Source organism: Psammomys obesus, unplaced genomic scaffold (assembly GCF_907164565.1).
Source record: "Psammomys obesus unplaced genomic scaffold, mPsaObe1.curated_primary_1811, whole genome shotgun sequence".
In the NCBI taxonomy this organism is placed as follows: Eukaryota; Metazoa; Chordata; class Mammalia; order Rodentia; family Muridae; genus Psammomys; species Psammomys obesus.
This window is the reverse complement of record NW_026590468.1, coordinates 815,459-831,728: the sequence shown is the minus strand read 5'-3', so window position 1 is coordinate 831,728 and position 16,270 is coordinate 815,459. Positions and strand designations below refer to the sequence as shown.

The 16,270-nt window shown below is 51.1% G+C and overlaps 1 protein-coding gene across 3 annotated transcripts in view; it reads right to left on the bottom strand.

Moving 5' to 3' along the window:
* Positions 1-2,503: 2,503 nt before the first annotated feature.
* The window catches only part of Lmo1 (LIM domain only 1), a 34,183-nt gene continuing 20,416 nt past the window's right edge, over positions 2,504-16,270 (bottom strand). For all 3 annotated transcript variants that reach the window (XM_055607452.1, XM_055607451.1, XM_055607453.1), the window contains 3 exons: positions 7,552-7,765; positions 4,701-4,826; positions 2,504-2,904 (listed from right to left, as the gene is read on the bottom strand). In XM_055607452.1, coding sequence (XP_055463427.1) covers positions 2,799-2,904; positions 4,701-4,826; positions 7,552-7,765 — 446 coding nt within the window. In that variant the 3' untranslated portion in view covers positions 2,504-2,798. The remainder of the gene's footprint in view (positions 2,905-4,700; positions 4,827-7,551; positions 7,766-16,270) is intronic.

Below are 16,270 nucleotides of genomic sequence, written 5' to 3'. Positions count from 1 at the left end.
TCAAGGGCCACATGCCCCAGGCTAGACCCTGATACACCAGCCTCCAATGCTTCTGAAGCTCAGCTCTCTCTGCCCCTGACTGTCAGTCATCAGTGGGCTGCAGTTCCCAAGGAGAACTGACCTAGGACAACATACCCTGTACTTAACTAATTTTCCCCTAGCAGTGGCTGAGGTGGAAGAGGCTAGGCTTTTCCTAAGTCACCCCTCAACAGCACAAATCCCTTTCAGATACATAATCCCTAGGCTTCAGTAGTCTGTGGCCCTGCCTCAGTTGCCCCATGGTCTTTGCTACCCCTCTCCTCCTACTGGCTTCACATGGTCGAGAGCAAACAGCCCTGCATAGTTTGCTCTCAGAGAGTCTGTGAACTGACAGGGGGCTTCCTGGTGAGGTGTGTCCTACTCAGGCCCTCACGGTGGTGATGCTAGCTCATGTCAGTCAGCACAGCACGTCACAGTGGGTCTCTTGGTTCACCTAGGAATCGGATCATTTTTACTTCCTGGGCAGGGTGGTTAGAGAGCAATACATTGATTGGGTCTATGACACTGAGCTTGGCATGTTCAAAGACATATGGAGTTGAGGAAGTCCTCTGATAAGGTCTGAGGGTGGACAGAGTAGGTCTGGCATCTTCTTAGAAGGCCAGCTCCTCTCCTGGGGGCTTTCCAATGCTGCCTGTCTGATTTTGAGTCGATCTTATTGTGAGTGAATTAATTGTTGTGCAACCTAGAGTGGTGGGACAAGTTAATTACATAATTACCGCAGAATGACATGTTATTTCATGGCTGCAATATGGTAACTCTGTTGGAAACAATTGTAATTGCCCAGAAACTGCATTCAAGTGGTTCCGTTATCTCTCCATAACCATGTAATTAACTTGTGTTACAACTTTATCTGCAGTGAACTCTGAAGTTAGGAGTCAGGCCTTTGGGGCAGGCATCCTAGGCCTTAAGGGCCCTTGGAGGGTTTGGCATTGAGGACTGTGCTACAATCCAGCAAAGTAATCTGTTTTTTTCAAGTTGAGTGGGGAAAACTGCTCATTGTAGACTGTAATCCTCCTGTCCATGCATATAACCAGCCTCATTCCCGGCCCACTGTCAATCAGCACCCCTACCCAGCCCTACCCAGCGCATACCACACACATAGACACGCCCTGCACCCAGGCCCACTGTCCCTTTGCCTCTCTTTTCTCACATATACATGGGTATAGCTCCTTCACAGAGAACTCGTACACAGAGAATTGGTTCTACCCATTCCTTTCCCTGGCCACAAAACCAGGACTTAGGGAAGTGGCCTTTCTCAGGCACCTGAGAGCGTGTCTCCACACTTCAGAATGGAGGAGCAGGCCTGGCACATAGATATGGGAGGTGCAGCCATAGCTGGAGGCCATAGTCAGCTTCCTTCAGCACTGTGGCCAGGTGGAAAACAGGCTCCGAGGAAGAGAAAGAAACAAGGGTCTGGGTGGAAAGCCTTCCCTGGCCAGGCTTCTTTCTGCTGCCCACAGTCTGCTCTGCTCCCTCCTAGGTGCTGTGCCCAGTGCTATGGCATTATCCCCACTACCCAGGGAGAGCCCAGTTCAGCCAGGCAGATAGAAACACCAAACTGTCTGCCTGTCTGTCTGCCACAGGTCCGGCTATCTTCTGGCCTGGGCTGACTGCCTACTGGCTCACCTGCCTGTCTCTTCTGCCTGTCCACACATGTTTGTCCGACAGCGTGTCCATTGGCTCACCTGTCGCTGACTGTCGAGAGTCATCATGGCCCATGCCTGCAGGAATGGGCCTATCTCCCTATGAGCTCCCTATGAGCATTCTGTCTCCCCTGGTGTGCTCCGTCAGTTTTCCTGGCTTTCTTCTCCTTTCTCCTACTGAAGTTCCCAGTCCTCAGCAGACTCCTTAAGAGCAAGGATGAGACTGTCTCATCAATGATTCAGCCTCATACCTGATTCCCTTAGGGTTAGCTCCAATAGAGGCATAAGGCTAAGATTTAGAGTAGACTGGGGTTTACTAAGTGACTGACTGCCCCCAGCCCACAAAGACAAGCTGAAGGGAAACAGAAGGCTCCTGATTGATGAACAAGACACTAGGATCGAGGTTAGACCCAATGAAAACTATCTGACACTGTAAAAGGGAAGGGGGATAGGAGGGTAGTCATGATATGAGGCTTTGGATGTGGGCTCTACTATGGAGCAGGGCAGAACTGGGTCCCCATCTGGTCACTTTGCTAGAGATTCCAGTGAGGGAGAGATGGGCTAAAAGACCACGGAATGTCATGCTGCCCTCTTCTTAGGGTCTGTATCACTGCAGGAAGGGAGGGAAAGCCCAGTTCTCACCTGTGGCTGGGGCACTCTGAGCTACTCCCTTCTTCTGACCCTACAGCCAAGCTCATTTCCCCTGCCTGGCGACAGCATATGCTGGACTCTGCTTCTCCGTGTCCTACCCAGCAGGGGCAGAAGGTGGGGAAGGGCAAGTCTGTGTCAGTCATGTGAACAACGCAGAGTCGTGTCCCCGGAAACATTCATAAGTTTAATCCACGCCAGTAATAAAATCGCATTACATTTCTCATAAAATAAATGTTCCCATTTATATACAGAAGACAGACTGTACAGGCTGAGCCTGGCCCCAGGAGGGGTCCCACAGAGATGGGCAGTGGTGATGGAGAAAAGCCACCTTCCCATCAAGGATGAAGTTCTAGCTTGTAGGACAGCGGCCGGCCAGCCCGCTCAGGCAGAATGGCTGGCTGGCCGGCCAGACAGGTGGTCAGGCGGGCAGACGGACAGACGGACCTGGAGGCCAGATGCTGGGCATTACTGAACCTGGGATTCAAAGGTGCCATTGAGCTGCCCCTCCTCATAGTCCATCTGACACAAGATCATGTTGTTCTTCAGGAAGAATTTGTCTCCCACGCAAAATCTAGAAAAATCAAATCAAGAGAAAAAAATAAATAGGTGAGGCCCCAGTGAGAGGAGGTCCCAGCCTGGCCATGGAGGCAGGGCACGCAGGGGAGGCGGTGGTGCTGCTGAGCTGGCTGATGAAACTTCCCAGAGGATATAGAGGAAATGCCACAGCAAGCTCAATCAATTACAGATAACAGACCCCTGCAGCCTGAGGTGCTCGGGTGAGGCAGTCAAGCCACAGGCCTCCCACCTCACAGGAGGAGTGGAGGAGGTGCAGGGGGAAATGCAGAAAACTTATCCCAGTCCCAGAGAGGGCACAGAACTAGAACTAGATAGAGAGGAGAAGGATGGAGACTGAGAGACAAGAGGAAGGGAGAAGGATGGTTGTTTCTATCCCTCTGCCCTCCCAGCTTAGGGCTTGCCTCCTCTAAAGAGAGTGTGACACCAGTCCACCATTTATTCTCCAACCTGGAAAGATCACACGTGGGTCTCCTAGTAGTCCGGAAGTACCGGGGGATTTCAAGCTTCCCCTAAAAGATATCTCTTGGTGGCTGAGATGAAAAGCCCAGGGGCCAGTCAGTCCCGGCAGCAGAGCTCAGTCTAACCACCAGGTGGCGATGGAACTTCACAGAGCCCTTCTAGTCGGCAGTCTGGCCTGAGCACCCAGTCAGCCTAGTGTTCCCTGCAGGTCCCTCTGGACCTCAACCTGGGAACATTGGTATGAATTCCTACATGACTTGAGGGCTCCTGCTTTTTGGTGGTAGGTTCCAAGACAGGGGTGAAGGCCTTAAATCCCTCAAGTCTTCCCCAAGGACTAGGAGGAATAGGGCCCAGAAATTCACAAAAGAGCCAGGGGCCTGGAGGCAGAGTCATAGGATTGGGGTAGGGTAGTGATATTCCCTGAAGATATGTCTCACCCTGTGGCCTGGAAACTCCTTCTTACTAAACAGGACACAAAAACACATGCACACTGATACAGGATACTCAGAACACGTGAGTTTAAAACATGCGCAAAAACATTCTCACTTCATCATGTATACAGAGTGTGCACACACTCTCATGCATGAACAATTACAATCACATGCACAACTGCCTGCCAGTTTTGTGTACTAGTATTCCTATGTACACAAACATTTAAAATCCATATACAAGCACATATGTACAGGACACTGTGGCATATGCTCCTACAATCCCAGCACTCCCAGAAGTTGAAAGGTGGAACCAGGAGGATTGAGAGTTTGAACTCTCTATCCATAGCTACATCACTAGTGTGAGGTTAGCAAGGGCTACGTGAAACCCTGTCTCCAAACAAAAAGAATACAGTTGGTAGAGTGCTTGCCTACCATGGACACAGAACCCTGGCTTCAATCCCCAGAAAAGACTACACCAGGCTCGGTAATGCATGCCTGGAATCTCACTCAGGAGGTGAAAGCAGGAATTTAGGTTCAACTGTGGCTGCATAGCAAGTTTAAGGGCAGTCTGGGAGTCATAAGACCCTGACACAAACAACCCCTCCCCTAAATGTACATACACTTTTACACTATGTACACCATGTGTGCATAGTATGAAAACAAACACACTACAAAAACTTACCACCCACATATGTGTACCAGGGCTTGAATGCACACATCTGGCCAGGGTGTAGATACATACAGGTGCACATGTGTGGTAAGGACAGCATGCAGACTCAGCCACATAGACAAAAGAGGTCACACTTTCATGCAGGCTCTTCAGTGCTGCTGGCCCAACCGGCAGGTCTCTCAGGCTAGGGTCTGGGAAGCGTGTTAAGCTGGCTGAGGGTCTGGCACTTACCTCTGATTGCAGAGCTGGCAGGCAAAGCAGTCAAGGTGATACACATTGTCTCGGGCCCGCATCACCATCTCGAAAGCTGGGATCAGCTTGCTACAGGCAGCACAGTTTCCGGTAGTGCCAAAAAGCCTGCCAGGGGAATGGCACAGAGGGTTCAAGGCCTGACAAAGAGGTGCCTCCACCCGGGGCCCTGCCCGCTCCCTAGCTGGTGGGATAGCAAGTGGGCCTAGTCAAGAATTAACCACCACGTGTAGATCTCACCAGATTAAGCTTCAAAACACTGGCATCGCACTCCTCAGGAAGACTGTGTAACTTAAAGTCAGGCATTAGTAGACATCATCACCCTACACCCATTTCAGGTTTCTACCAGGATCCCTGGAATGCAGGCTGGTTCCTAAGCAAAGGCTTCAGACAGAAGCCTAAATTTCAGAGGCAGTCTGTCCTTCATGGGCTGTATAACCTCAGGTGGTCCTGGAGCCCCCCAGAACCCCAGTTATCCCGAGTGTCAAAGACCAAAATGCATCGCTCACTAGACAAAACACTCAGCAATGCCTAACCTTAACACTAACTGAACCTGTGGCTCAGAGACACACTAAGAGCTTACCAAAAAAAAATCACCTCGTTTGATCCCAAAGCAGCCCTGTGAGGTCAACACTTGTGTCATCCCCATTCAAGAAAAGAATGAGTCATAGGGAGATAAACAACTCACCAGGGACACATGCCTGGCTGCTCTGGGAGAGTGATCTATGCCACCGATGAGGACTTCTTGCTTTTAAAATTAGAGTGCTTTCTGGGGCTGCAGCTCAGTTGATAGAGTGTTTGCCTAGTATGCAAGAAGCCTTGGGTTCCACCACTAGTCCACGGGTTCCATGTGGCTGTCCATGTCTATAATCTTAGCACCCAGGAGGTAGAGGCAGGAGGAATGGGAATCCAAGGAAATTCATGTCTACACGGGGAGTTCGAGACCAACCTAGCTGACATGTCCCAGAAACAGATAAAATTATAGGGTTTTATGAAACTGTATTCTGCCGTAATCTCACTGTGTCATTCACCTATATTTTCTTTTCTTTCTTGGAATCTCAGTTTATCCTTTTTAAAACGAGGCTGCTAGGGGCCAGCACAGCCTTCCTAAAGATGCTTCTCACCCAGAACTGATCTCCCCAAAACAAGTTGAAAGGGGACCTGACACAATGGGCTCTTTAAAAGGGCATCCCTCCTCTCTGCTGCTGGCCACAAAGCCCTGGGGACGGGAGGTTCACTCCACCCCATTCATGGCAATTCTTGGCTGGGTGCTGTAATGGTCTGAGCAGACCACACTCCTCCTGGCTTCCTTTCTGCTGAGCAAGCTCCAAAAGATGCAAGGGGGCTCAGAGGCGGGTGGTAGGGGCCTCTAATCCCTGATTTGTCCGATGCAGGCTCAGACACCTGCAGACCAGCTCCATTATTCATTGGCTTGAGCTGCCTGGTGGCTCAGATAAAGGCAGACAAAGGCTGGGCCACAGCATCTGCCTGCCGATGGGGGCCTTTTCTGCCACCAGCAGTTGTTGCAAAGGGCCTGGCTCTGGGAAGTAGCCCCTCGCTGACCTACTGGCCTCCCCAGTTCCAGAAGTTATTTACTGCCCTATACCAGAGCATGGGGGGAAATGCCTCCGCCCCTGTGGCTGGCAGGACTCAGGGTTGTAGGTGCCTTGGAGTTCCTGACAAACCCACACTGCATTATGGTGCTCCTTCTCTCAGTCCTGATGGCCCGTCATCAGTTAGATCATCACCTCCCCCTAGCCTGTAATTCAACCACCCAGGTAAATGTCCCAAACCTCTAGACTTAAAGGCCCCTTTCCATGTCCTCAAGGGTTGACTTCCCAAGAGCATCTTTAGCCCTTCCTCCCTGCCTCAGTTTCCCTCTTCACCCTCAAAGCACTAAACACCATCACTTTAAAAAGAAATCTGTTGCTAAAGCTAAAGGCAACAGTTGAAAGGAAAGGTGTAGAAAGGTAAATCTCAGGTGCTCTGGGGAAGGTGGGAGTTTCCAGATAACTCTGCCCCCTCCAACTTGTTCTGACTTGAGCAGAAGTCCTGCCAGCTCTCACCCTGTCCTGCTAATTAATGCAATGGGCCTTCCTTCCCCACAAGGCTGCCCAGCCACCATACAGCAGCTAGTGACAGAGCCAAATGCAGGTGCTGGGTCTCAGCCAAGGCTCCTGCTTCATGGTCTCCTTCCAGCCCTGCTGATGTCATAAATGGCCTAAGGGAGGGTTAATCAGGGGAAGGCAGCCTCAGGAGATGAGATCCAGGTTGTGGGGAGAGGCAGAGCTCTGAAGAATGCAAGGTGGGGTATACTGGGTTTAAACAGACAAAAGGTTAAAAACTAAAAGCTTGGGGCTGGTTCAAACTCAATCTTTAAAAAGCATTGGCAGTCCTTGTCCTAGGGTAACCAAGGCAAATGAGAGCCTAATCCCAACACACCTGAAAAGGAGGACCCTGTGGAGAGGTGGGCATGAGATGCCACTAGAGAGGAAGGCCCAGGCAAGTCTGGACTACTTCATCTGCTTCTCCAGGCCCCTTTGAGATGTCTCCTCTTGGATACCCACAAGAGACTGGTGAGGCTGAAGCTAGGCTGGTACCCATGGGAAGACGATCTTAGTGTCCAATAGCTACTAGCACCTGGCTAGCTAGTGTGGGGCCGAGTCTGAGAAGCTAAAGATGTAACCCTGGCTCACAGGGCTGACCTGAGCCAGTGAAGGAGGAGGAGTCCCAAGGCTATACACATAGGCTGCCTGTTTTCAAGCTTGGAGCCAAATTGCACCAGGCTAGAAAGATGGAGGCTGTGTGGGTCAGGCAGTGCAGCAGAACCCACCTCAGGTAGTCACGACGGCAGAGGATGAGGTTGGCCTTGGTGTAGAGAGTGGAGCCCACCTCGCCCAGGCGGCAGTCACAGCAGGCACACTTGAGGCAGTCCTCATGCCAGTACTTGTCCAGTGCCTTCAGCAGGTACCTGTCCTTGATCTTGCGGTTGCAGCCTGCACAGCCCTTCTGCTTCCCTTTAGGTTGGACGGAGAGCATCGGCACACCTGCGGTGAGAAAGCAAGACAGATGAGCTGGGCACTGCCCTGGAGGTCTGGAACAAGCCCCTTTCAGGGAAGGGGGGTTATGCTGTTGTCTCTGCTGCTGCTTCTAAGTCAAGGCTCCCAGGAGTCCTCATTTTCTATCTCCTCCCCAGGCCCCAAGCCTGGCCTTTGGGAAACATGCCATAGCCTATGCCTTTGTCCTGTCAAGACCCCTCCAGAGGCTGCTGGCTTTGCTGGGCCCTTCTCCTCCCTACTCACTGTCCCCTTTTTGATCTGATCCAGGCAGACCCAAGTTCTCCTAACAGAGCTATAGCTGGCCACAATAGGTCTAAGAATGAGGTCACTAAGATCCCCAGATCGTTCTCATTCCCTTCACTCTTTTTTGAAGTGCAACAGCCAGTGTGCTTTAGATCACTTCAATCTCTCCTCATACATACCAGTATTGAGAAGAAAGTAGGGGCTCAGGGTGACACCTGGGGAGGCATGTGGGGTGCCCCTCTGGAATGCTTTGGCCAAAGTCAAACTTTCACGTGGCCTGGCCTGAGTGAAAGAGAGGTTCCAGAGCCTCTGAAGCCTGGTTCAACCTCCCAGTTCAGGAATCTCCCAGTAACAGCTTCCTGCCAGCTTGTGCAAGCATCTCAACATATAAAGGGCAGCAAGTACCAGGCAAGATCCAAGTGTGCAGTCACTGAAGGCAGAGGCTGCTGGTAGGTAAGACACACCTTTGTACACAACATGATGTGCAAGTGTGGGCGTGGGCGAGCACACAGTTACACATGCCTGGTCCCTTCCATTCCCCTGGAACCACAGGGAAAGAGAGTTGAGGAGGAAATAGAGGCATGTGGTGCCCAGGGGTGAGAAAGATGAAGATGCTGGGAGGCCAGAAACCAAGTCCATGACTGCACAAGAGGAGCCTCTTAAGAAAGCAGAGGGCGAGTTAAAGGCAGTCTTTATCCACGATCAAGGGTCAGCCAGCAAAGCCCACTCTTCCAACAGGCCTAGAGTGTCTGTTTCCATTGGCCTTCTCCTGTCCCAAAGACCCATCTATGTTCTTTCCAAGTGTAGCACTCACTTCCAGCCCTGGGTATCTCTCTCATCCCCAGCCCCGATGCTGTGCCCATCCACAGGCCCAGCTGCTAATCTACACTCCTCCATTTCTCCTTTCTCTTCGGGAAGGAATCCATCCTCTGTCTTCAGGAGAGAACCCGACACCTAGAGACCTTAAAATCATAGATGTCAGGTCAGAAAGGGCCTCAGTTTTCCAGGCAAACACTCTCCTTCTACAGATGGGGAAACTGAAGCTTAGGTGTTTAGAGAGACAACTGTAAACCAGTGAATGGGATGACTTCAGGATTTGCTCCTCTCCTGTGCTTTCTTAACGCAGTCACCCCCTGTGACTTATGCTGAAGAAGAGAACAGCCCCTAGGTCAGGGGAGCCCTCTCTGCAAGAAGAGAGCTCAGACTTAAGACAGCACAGGACCAAAGGGACAGGTGAGGGCATGGAGGAGGAGGCCCTGTAGCTGCCCCTGGCAGGCAGAGGTCTGCTCCCTTTTCCCTCCCTCCTTCAGTCATTGTAAGACCATCTGTTAGCTGGGAAGTTCACTGCCTAATTCCCTTAATGCAGCTCTAAAGGTTAATTGGTCTGAATGAGAGATAGTATTCACGATGATGGCTGTCCTAGGGTCAGCCTGTGTCTCCTCCAATAGAGCCCAGCTCTGTCCATGAAGCAGACCCCATGAGAAGTTCCTTCTAAAGGCCTGGCCTGCAAGGAGGGATGGAGTATAGGAAAACAGGGAGAGGCCCATGGCTCTAAGGATGGGGAGATTGCACCTGGGGGCCCATAGAGGGACACCCAGCCAGAGAACTGTTCATTTGAACACTAACGTAGAGCTCAAGCTAGAGCCCTCATAGCCTGAAGAAGACTGCTGCCCTTTTCTTTCACCTGCTATGTAGAGGGCTTGGTTCCTCCAGGGCTCTGTACTTGGGCTCTCACTCCTGTCTCCCCAGCCCCCTCTAGCCAGCCAGCCAGCCAGCCAGCCAGCCCCCTGCAGACTCCCCCACCCCTCCTCTGCTGGCTCTGGGAGCAGAGCCTGGGGCCATGCACTTTCCATTAGGGAGATAGCAGCCCTCTGCTGAAGTCCATTTGGGATCCATTTTAGCGTTATCTAAAAATCAAATCTACATGGTAATCCTTTTAACGTACTCCCGACTTCAGGAGGAAAAAAAAAAAAAAAGCTTTGCACTCCTTCAGGAAAGGTTTTAAAGCATTACCCAATAATTACTAGTCACGCATGAAAACACCCATCTTTAACAATGGAGGCTGCTTGTGTCCACACACATGCCCAGGCACACATACTGGGCCTGGCAAAATAACCAGTTCACTTAGCCCATGTGCCACCCTCAATCTCAGAGTATTTGAAAGGAGACAGGGTGAACTCCTGCCTTTTTCTGTCACATGGAGGGAGGCAGCAAGGCTGATGAGGGAGGTAGAGAGGCTATGGGGGAAGCCTTCCAGGTGAAGTCTCAAGGTCCCACTCAGCAGCAGCGAGTTACCTAAGGGGTCTGTACTAGGCTCCAGAGTGGTATAACTCTAACTCCCAGGCTCTGCAGAACTCTTACATTTACTCTCAGCTCTGCAATGGGCCTCCAATGACTTGCAGCAGAGTGAAGCAGACACACCAGGGTGGAAAACTAGCCTTGCAGAAGGTAGCTAGAGTGGGCAGGGTGCTCCCGTGACTCCGGCCTGTCCATAGTGGAGCCCATAGGCTTTGCTCTTTGGAGAAGCCCATACGCCACTGGAGAGGAGCAGCCTAGGTTGGGCTGCATAGGTAGGAGTTGCTGAGGCTGTAGGTCTGGCTGGCTGGCAGCTTCTTGTGCAGAGAGCCTCTGTCCAGAAGAGGCAGGGAGGAGGGCTGATGGCCTCTGTCATCTCGTCGATGGGATATTGGTTTTGCCCCCATTGCAGAGGGATGCCCCTACCGGGCTGCACTGTCTACCAGTGATAGAGACTGCACACACCAGTGTGTCCTGCCTGCTCCTGCCAGAATCCTGCTTTAGCCCCCTGGGGACCTTGCTTAATTTCTGCCACCACTGCTGTAGGAGAAATGCCATCATCCAGGCTATGTTCTCTGTCCCCTAAAGGGCACAGTGGGCCCTCGGCTGGGGGTAGTGTAGACTTTCAGGAAGCTAGAGGCCTGAAACAGGCCCCTTATTCATACTGAGCTGCACCTCTGACATGGGGCCATGTGGTCTTATTGTCCACAGACTGTGGTGGATCAAGATGAAGCTAGGAACCTGAAGCCCTATAGCCCAGAGGCTGGAATGGGGTAAGGGACAATACACACTTCGTTATGTGCTATTCCTCTGGGCACTTGTTTCTAAGTTTTGTTTTTTTTTTTTTTCTTATCATTTTGAGCTTTATAGTCTTTTAAAGATTAATTCTGTGTCAGTGTGTGGGTGTGTGCATGTGAATACTAGTGCCTGTGGAGGCCAGAAGCATTGGATTCCTAGAGCCAGAGTTATAAGCAGTTGTGAGCCAGTGGACATGGGTGCTAGGATGTAACCTCAGGTCCTCCGTAAGAGCATAACCTCTGAGTGTAACCTTCGTGTGATCATAACCTCTGAGCCAGCTCTCTAGCCTCTGATTTTTATTAAGTGCTCATTTATACACGGGTCTGCTGTGCACATGTGAGTGCAGTGCCTATGGAGGTCGGAGATGGGCACTAAGGTCCCCCGGACTAGAGTTACAGGCTGCTACGAACTCCCCAGCATGGGTACTGAGAACTGTGCTCAGGTATTCTGCAACAGTCATGGTGTTTCATCACAGCAACAGTAATCCTAGCTAAGAGAGTCATTCACTTGAACCTAGAGGAATTAATTCCCAGGAGTTTGAAGACATCAGCACTTGTGAGGCAGAAAAGGCCAGTATCCCTGATCTGGTTTATCTGATGTTTCCTGTAGCCTTCATTAACCCTGGGCCTTAATTTTTCTCTTTGTAAAATGGGTATGAAAACACATTTGCCAGGCATGGTGGTACACTTCTTTTAATCCCAGCACTTGGGAGGCAGAAGTGGGTGGATCTCTGTGAGTTTGAGGACAGCCAGGAACTGCTTTGAAAAAACTAAGAAGAGAAAGTAGGGAAGGAAAGGGAAAGAGAAGGAAAGGGAGGGGAGAGGAGAAGGGGAGGGAAGAAGGGGGAAGAAAAGGGGAGGGAAAGAAAGGGAAAGGAAGGGGAATGAAGGGAAGGGGAAGGGAGGAGAAGGGAAGTGAGGGAAGAGGAGGGAAGGGGAGGGAAGAGAAAGGAAGGGAAGGGCAGAGAAGAGAGGGAAATGGAAGGGAGGAAAGGAAAAGTCTTCTCAGAGAGTGGCTGTGAGTTGTAAAGGAGTCTTTGGGACTATCTGAGCCTGCCTGTCACATGAATGCCACTGACTCAGTGCACAGGAAAGGTCAACTGTCACAGCCCCACCTCAGGGTCCTACAGTAGGGACAAATGCACTCCCTTTGCAGAGCAGCAAATGGATCTGACCTAGCCACTGTGCTCAGAGTCATGTGGGCTCTGGCCAGGGTTCAGTGTCATCCAGAGGCCAGTCCAGTAGTCAGAGCAAGCATGTCCAGGAAGAAGGCAGCCCCATCTGTTTGCCCAAAAGATAGCTCCAGTGGCCAGATGAGTGGTAGAGTGTGGCCATGGGGCTCAGAGGAAGGCCCCTCAGAGAGTCTAAGCAATGTTCTGGGGGCCAAGGTATGAACAGGTATCTGTCATAATCCCTCAGTGGACTTCTGTGTTGGTTCCTTAGTAGGCCAGAGAAGGTGAAGAGTCAGTTGTAGGCCCTGCCGAGAATCTCATAGCAAAACATGGATGCCTGGTTGCCTGGTGCCTTCCAGGGTTCCCCCTTTTCACTATGAGCACCCTTGACCCTGTGACAGACAGGGACCCTGGGATGGGCAGTCTGACCTAGGGCCCTAAAAGTTTTATTCACTTGCTATCATTACTTCCATTCTAACAGTGGGAAAGTGGGATGCAAGAAAGGTTCCCAGCTTGTCTGTAAGTAGGAGACAGCTGGGATTTGAACTGGCAGGGTGTCTCTGGGGCACAAATATCTGACTTCCCTGCTCCAAGGCAGGGCCGTATGATGAGTGCTAATGAGAGTTACACAGGATAGGTCACGAAAGTTGGAAGACACTGGGAAGTTTGAAGTGCCACAGGACATATGAGTAGAGCACACAAACACTCCTCCACAGCCCAGAGTGGTGGTGTATGCCTTTAATCTCAGCACTCAGGGAGGCCAAAGCAAGTGGATCTCTATGAGTTTGACGCCAGCCAGGACTACCAAGCAGGTCCAGGACAGCCAATGCTACACAAGAGAAACCCTGTCTCAAAACAAACAAACAATAACAAAAACAAATATTCCCCCCAGGCATGGAATCACACAGGCCCCGGGCCACATAAGAAGGGGCTGTGTCTGTTTTAGTCTCCCACATCAGTTCTGTCGAAAGTGACACACACCAGGTGTTCAGCAACGCACGTGAAAACCCATCCATGCATGCAAGCATGCATATGTATGGCTGGTCTACACACATGTTGGTGTGCTGATGTTAAGCATACCCTGAGGCACAGGTGCACACAGACGCCGGCTGTCACAGCCATCACTCTAAAGCAAACTCTGATCTGAGACAGGAGGAAGCAGAAGTCATGTGAATCCTGGTAGAGCATGATAGCTTCCAACACTCTGCCCTGCCGTCCCCTCCCACCTCAGCTGCTGAGAGGAGGGCTTCATGGATGGGCTCTTCCCGTCCACCTGGGCCCATCCGAGATGTGGCACTGCAGACAGGTACCCCAGCAGAGCCGGTCTGTGCCCCTCCTAGGCATCAAACACCTCGATTAAGGCAATTTGAAAGTGTAATCTAATTCTGTTGCATCTCTCTCAATCTCGTTTTCTCAGAAGTAACTATTCTGCACAGGCCTGCACAGCCTGCGAGAAGGCTTCCATTTCACACCAGTTTTATCTCCACAATTTCTCGTCTCACTGCACTCCTATCCTGGGCCCCGCCACATGGCAGGCGAGGCCTGAGCTAATAGCATTTCCTACTCATTTGGAATCAAAAGCCAAGGAGAACAACTGTTGGAACGCATGGCCACGGTCACCTAGTCCACACTCATTACTGACCTCTCTGCAAGTCCATTTGCTGCATGGTGTTTACTGGTAAGGAAGGGAAAGGGAGGCTCCCAGAGCTGCCAGATCCTGTTGGGGCAGGGAAAGGAAGGTGAGGAGGCCCGGTTTGACTAATGGAGGCCCGGTTTGACTAATGAAGTGCGGTGGGCTCAGGAGAAGGACTGACACCTTTACCTCTGAAGTGTGAGAGAAGGTGGGTACGGAAGAGACATTTGAAGACACAGGGCCTCAGTGTGAATTCTGGTTCTGTCGTTTACCAGTTTTGCCTCTGTTTCCTCATTTAATAAATGAGGATAGCCTATGATAAATGATTATTTTGAAGATTTAGACCACAAACATGAGCAGCTGAAGGCAATCGGCTAAGAGAAAGTATGTCTATGCTGTGGTCCAGCAGTTCTATTCCTAAGTCCTGGAGAAGAGGCAGCGCTACTGGGGTGAGACCTTGGATCCCCAATACAGGGTGACAGACGTGGAGGAGAAGCTCAACTCACAGCTGAGGGCTTGAGCGTGGATAATGGGTTCTCTCTTCCCCCCACGAAGGTTCTAGAGGGTGGCCTGGCACAGGACAACACGCTGGAAGGTAGTCCTACAATGCGTGCCTTTTCTAAATTGCCAAGCTCCCCCCCACCAGCAGTCTACAACAGAAAGGGCTGCCTGGCAGTGTCCCTAAGCACCTGCTGCCAGTGTCATCGCACAGCTGGATGCTAACAGTCCACATCACCCCTTCCCGAGCGCTGCAGGTTCACTCCTTGTGAGCCAGTGGCCAGAAATCTCACACAATCTGTCTCATGGCCAACCTGGGAGTGACCAGGCATGCCACAGACAGACACAGGCTGCTGTCAGGAAGCACCCAGGCCCAGCCTGCTCTGTTCCAGGACATCCAGCGTGTCATCACACTGTCATTTTCCTAAACAATGAGGAAAAGTGAACTTTTCTTAAACCCCACATGTACTCTGTTGAAGAAGAAAGCTCTGGAACATGTTACAGTGACAGCTAAGGACAGGATGGGCAAGCTTAGCAGGGTGCAGCCCCCTGGAGAGCAAATTCCAGGAGAGTTGTAAGAAGCAGGAGGCACTTGCTCAATGAGTGGGCTTTGAAGGGAGGCCAACGGTCCTTAGCACTTCCATCTAAACCCTGAAACCACTGTGACCTTGGTGTGTCTAAAGATGGAAGGTGCCGAGACACAGGCTGGGGGGAGAACGCTAGGCCCTGCACGGCCTGGAGTGTGGAACAACAGCCTCGCAGACAATCTTCATCCACCTGGACACTTCTGACAGAACATCAGATAGGTGGCTTATAAGCAATAGATTGGTGTTCCCAGGCTAGGGCCTGGGAGGGTCAAGACCAAGCCCTGGCTTGTCTGTTGTCTGATAAGGGCCTGCTTCCTGGCTCATGGACAATTGTACTCCCACTGTAACACCACGCAGCAGAAAGGGTGGGGGAGCTCTCTGGATTCCCACACATAAGGATACCAACCCCATTCATGAGGTTCTGCCCTCAAGTGCCCCATCCCCTAACTGGGGAGTTTGGATTTAAGATCAGGGCTTTGGAGGGGATACAGGAGCCAGCTGAGAACTTGAGTTGGGAGGAGGAAACACCAAGACTGGGGCAGCTTCATGGGCTAACCTCCCACAGTCTCCCTTCGTCTTCTGTAGGTCCTTAGCCAGGACCTGGACACACAGGAGGGTGTGTGTGCTCATTGAAGTTCATTAACTGGGATTAACAGGTATCTAGTACACCCTTTCCCTTGGTGATAGGAACAGGTGTCTTTTTTTCTTTTTTGGTTTCCTTTCAGTTTTAAACATAGTTTAACAACTACAGATCTAGGCCAGGTGGTGATGGCTCACTCCTTTAATTCTAGCCCTCCAGAGGCAGAGGCAGGTAGATCTCTGAGTTTAAGGTCAGTCTGGTCTACAAAGTAAGTTCCAATTCAGACACCATTACACAGACAGGGCTACCCTGTCTTGAAAAAATAAAAACAAAACAAACAATAAGCAACCAACAACAATGACAAAAAGCTACAGATCTAAGCTAGGAGCTCTGACTGCCAACTCAAACCTGGCCTCTGTGCCCTGCCTCCAACTGCCCTTCATAGTATCCACACCATTACCTCAACTCCATCCCCATATTCTTAAGAGGAACTCAGCATCAGACACTGAATGCATCCAGCTCCCCATCCTAACTACTTCTTTCCATCTCCAGAGCTAACTTTCAGTTTTTTTGAACCAGGCTCTCATGTAGCCCAGAGGGCCTGGAACTCACTATGTAGCTGAGGACAATGTTGAACTTCTGATCCTTCTGCCTCTACCTCCTGAATGATTGGATTACAGGCATATAC